Source organism: Elephantulus edwardii, unplaced genomic scaffold (assembly GCF_000299155.1).
Source record: "Elephantulus edwardii isolate Elephantulus edwardi_28Jun2011 unplaced genomic scaffold, EleEdw1.0 scaffold00207, whole genome shotgun sequence".
In the NCBI taxonomy this organism is placed as follows: domain Eukaryota; kingdom Metazoa; phylum Chordata; class Mammalia; order Macroscelidea; family Macroscelididae; genus Elephantulus; species Elephantulus edwardii.
This window is the reverse complement of record NW_006399957.1, coordinates 3,921,535-3,925,663: the sequence shown is the minus strand read 5'-3', so window position 1 is coordinate 3,925,663 and position 4,129 is coordinate 3,921,535. Positions and strand designations below refer to the sequence as shown.

The following is a 4,129-nucleotide window of genomic DNA, read 5'->3' as shown; positions in this document are numbered from 1 at the left end:
CTCACTGCACCCAGTACAGGGCTGACTCCCCTCACTGCACCCAGTACAGCTGTCTCCCCTCACTGCACCCCAAGACAGGGCTGACTTCTCACTGCACCCCAGCACAGGGCTGACTCCCCTCACTGCACCCCAGCACAGCTGACTCCCCTCACTGCACCCCAGCACAGGGCTGACTCCACTCACTGCACCCCAGCGCAGGGCTGGCTCCCCTCACTGCACCCAGTACAGCTGTCTCCCCTCACTGCACCCCAGCGCAGGGCTGGCTCCCCTTGCTGCACCCCAACACAGGGCTGACTTCTCACTGCACCCCAGCACTGACGCTGTCCCTGTCTGTGCCAGTTTGTCAGTCGGGGTAGATGTCCCTGAAATATGGCCATGTTTCTTCCCCAGCTCTGGGATGGGTACGGGACTCACTGAGGTGACAGGCAGACCACGAAGCCGTCCCAGGGATGACATGCCAGGCCCTGTGCAGCGTGTACGGCGGCAGCACAAGGCTAAGCTTTGGAATCACTGCAGGCCACTGACCGTTGGGTGAGGTTGTTGCTGGGTGCTAACTGGCTGCTGTCTCCCACAGGCATCGTCTCCAAGTCCTACGAGTGCCGGCTGAAGGGGCAGGGTGCAGCCTTCGTCGAGACGGACAGCCCCTTCACGGCGGCCGCCCTGGCAGAGGAGGCCCCAGTCAGGGACAAGCCCCCACGCAGCAAGCGGCCGGTGGCTCCGGCCCAGCAGGTCCAGCAGGTCATCATCATCCAGGACTATGATGGCGAGTTCGCTGTCGACGCCTCGGTGGAGGAGACGGCTGCGGCCACGCTGCAGACCCTGGCGATGGCCGGCCAGGTGGCACGGGTGCTGCACATCAGCGAAGACGGCCAGGTCATTGCCACCAGTCAGAGCGGGGCGCACCTCCCGGAGCAGCTGACCGAGGGTGCAACACAGGTGGTAGTGGTCGGAGGCCCAGTGGACAGCGGCGAGGTGGACGGGCGTCTCCTGCAGCAGGTCAGCAAGCAGGAGCTGGTGAGCCTGTCCGAGGCTGGCCTCACACCCCCGGACTCGTCTGCACTGGACGCCCTGCTGTGCGCCGTGTCCGAGCTGGGGGAGGTGGAGGGGCGGGCAGGCCGCGAGGACAAGGGCCGGTACGGCCACAGGGATGTGCTGGTCCAGATGTCCGGCCAGGACGCACTGCCCGCCCCTGCCGGCCCTGGGACACCCGAGCTTCCACTCTTCCCCGACGCACAGAGTGGCCCAGGTGAGCTGGGGCCCGTGGAGGTGGTAACGCAGGTGGTCCGGCCCTCAGCCCTGCTGGCCTCACAGGAGAGGGCCCAGGTGGCCTTTAAGAAGGTTGTCCAGGGTGTGCTGCAGTTCGCCGTGTGTGACCCCTCGGCCGCCGACCAGCTCCTCCATGAGGGGGTCACGCAGGTCATTGTCAACGAAGAGGGCGCGGTGCACATGGTGGCCCGGGAGGGCGCCCCACTCATCATGCAGGGGGTGGCTCCACGCGGCCTGCGGGCACCCACCGAGCACTTGGACCTGGTGGAGTCGGATGGCGAGGTCTCGCAGATCATTGTAACAGAAGAGCTTATCCAGGCCATGGTCCAGGAGTCAGCCACCGGCTTCGCTGAGGGCGCCACGCATTACATCGTCACCGAGCTGCCCCCAGGGGTGCAGGATGAGGCGGGTGTGTACTCCCACACCGTCATCGAGGCGGCCGGCTCCCCTGAGGTCCTGCAGGCCGGGGCTGCACTGAGCACAGACGGGGTAGCCCCTGAAGGGCAGGAACAGATGACCAGCATGGTCATCTACACACAGAGCGCGTCCCCGGCTGCAGCCGTCGTCCCGAGCCCAAGAGAGAGCTCTGGACTGCAGGATGCGTAGGCCCGCAGCCACCAGGTCAGCCCCCGCCCTGCAGGAGCCACGGAGGACGCAGAGGGACCCAGGCAGTGCCGCCTCTGCCCACCTGGTGGGGCTCACCATCGGTCTGTCCATGGCGTTCCACGTTTGTCTGTCCTGTGTCCCCCAAACCCTCCTCATTTCAGGGGTCATATAGTTGTGCCCTTAAGAGTGAAGCTGGCTGCTGCCCCATGTGGCCTGGGCAGCCCCACCCCCTGAACCCTGGCTGCTTCTGTGTTTTACCCCATGTCAGGCTAAAAGCTGAGCTGTGGTCCCTCCTGAAATGTTAACATCCATTCTTTTTATTCACTTGTCTGGGTTTGGAAACTTGACGTCACAGCGTCCCAGTTTCCGTCCTGAGCATCCTGTCCTGAGTGTCCTCCCCCATCACACGGGCGTCCACTCAGGAGTCCTGGGCCACCTGCACTCCGTGTGCAAGGAGCCTTCTTAAGTCTGATTCCAAAAGGCCTTGATGTCCATGTTCATTTGAAAGGCGCCCGGTAAGACAACCAGTCCACGTCTGATTTTGTCTATTTTGGGCAGTAGAGCCTCTGTATGAAATACACATTCTGGAAGACATTGTTCATATCAATATTTTGCTTTTTATAATAAAAGTTTGTTCACATTAATACCTTTTTTGTTTTGGCAGGATTTATTTGTGGTTCATGTCACTACAAACAATCTAGACTGACACCTTAATGGATAGAAAAGCCCACTCGAGCCACCGCTTGGCCAGTCCTCGGTGCACAGCGGGGCTTACGGCAATGGTCGAGTGCAAGTTTGTGTTCTCTGAAAATTTGTTTCTTGGCATAAGTGCGCGTTATTTCTCTTTCTGAACTGTAAGATAACTGCCTCACCCAAATGCTAAGGTTGCTTTTGTTCTGTTTCTGGTTAATTTTAAATAAAGGAAAGCATTGAAAGCCATCAGGGTGGTGTTTTCTTTCCCATGGCCAACAGCTGTGACAAGGGCAGAGTGTGGCTTCAGAAAGGCCTGGGCTAGTATCAAACCTCCAGCTTCACGCTGCTTGCCGTGTCTGACGCGGGTCCACTGACGTTGTCTTCCGTGCTCAGAACTGGAGGGTCAGCCTCAGAACAGGGAGTGCGTCGTCGGATGGTCCTGGCCCAGGCTGGCCTGCTGGCCACCCCTTACTTGTGTGTCCTTCCACCCCAGCTGCCCGCCTTACCGCGTCAGTGCAGACCCTCCGAGGGTCCCACATAGTTAACTCCATGTGACTCAGCTGGTCCTTCCCCTCACTTCCCTGCAAACGATGACACCACCAGCTCCTGCGTGTGACCAGCGCTGAGGTGGCCTTTACACAGTGATGCCCTTTCTAAGCCTCACATGTGTTTTGTGGGGAAGATTCCAAGGCAGTGTCCTGCCTCACTTCTGCTGGTCTTGCAGAGTTGACCCTCGGCTATGGTGCAGGTGCCACTGGCCAGCTGCTATAATAAAGTTCAGGTCACTGTGTCCTAGGTAGAACTTAACCCTGCCGTGGCAGCCAGCACTGGCCCCAGGGCAGCTGCATGTGGCCTGGTCTGTGGTCACCACAGAGCCAGGGGTGATCTGCTTCTCAGGACCACTGGGTGCAGGCCGCTGCTGACACAGGTTAACGAGTGGCTTCTCCAGCAAGTCTGAAGAGGAGGGCAGACAGGGCCCAGGGATGCTGGCTGGCCACTTCTGTCACCACCTGATCCTGGAGTGGAGGACAGACCAGGCAAGGCCCCCACAGTACCCCTGCCCCGTCAGCATACAGGCATGCGCTGAGTCGTCTCAGGAGTAGAGAACCTCTTGTCTGAGGTGCCTCTGGGCGGACTGCTCTCCCAGCCTTCCCAGGCACAGCACGGCTCTTCACCAGCGCTCCAGAAGGACCTGAGGTGGCCCTGACCGCCAGTGTCAGCCAGCAGTGGATGGTGACAGTGGAGGCTGGCCCAGGTTCTGACCAGAACCTAACCCCAAGGCTGAGTGTGTGGGTAGAAGGGCCCTCCACGGACTGCCGGGCTGGGATTTCAGTCCGCCGTAACCAGGGCTTTCTTCCAAGTGTCTCTGGGGGACTGCAAGCCAAGCCTGTTCGTGGCTTGTACCCCAGAAGAGGACACGTTAGTGAAGCGAGGGCTCACTCCTACCATGGGGCCACAGGGGGAGGTGACCCGCCACGAGCCCTCGCACTGAGGGTCGACCACATCTCCTGACCGCGGCACCAGTGGGCATCCTGGATGGCGGCAGCGGATGGCCGGAAGCCCT

At 60.6% G+C, this 4,129-nt stretch overlaps 1 protein-coding gene across 1 annotated transcript in view; it reads left to right on the top strand.

The window, feature by feature from the left end:
* The window catches only part of ZNF407 (zinc finger protein 407), a 368,528-nt gene extending 366,656 nt beyond the window's left edge, over window positions 1-1,872 (top strand). Inside the window, exon 8 of the mRNA XM_006897250.1 lies at window positions 575-1,872. Within this exon, the coding sequence (XP_006897312.1) occupies window positions 575-1,872 (1,298 nt within the window). The remainder of the gene's footprint in view (window positions 1-574) is intronic.
* Window positions 1,873-4,129: the final 2,257 nt, after the last annotated feature.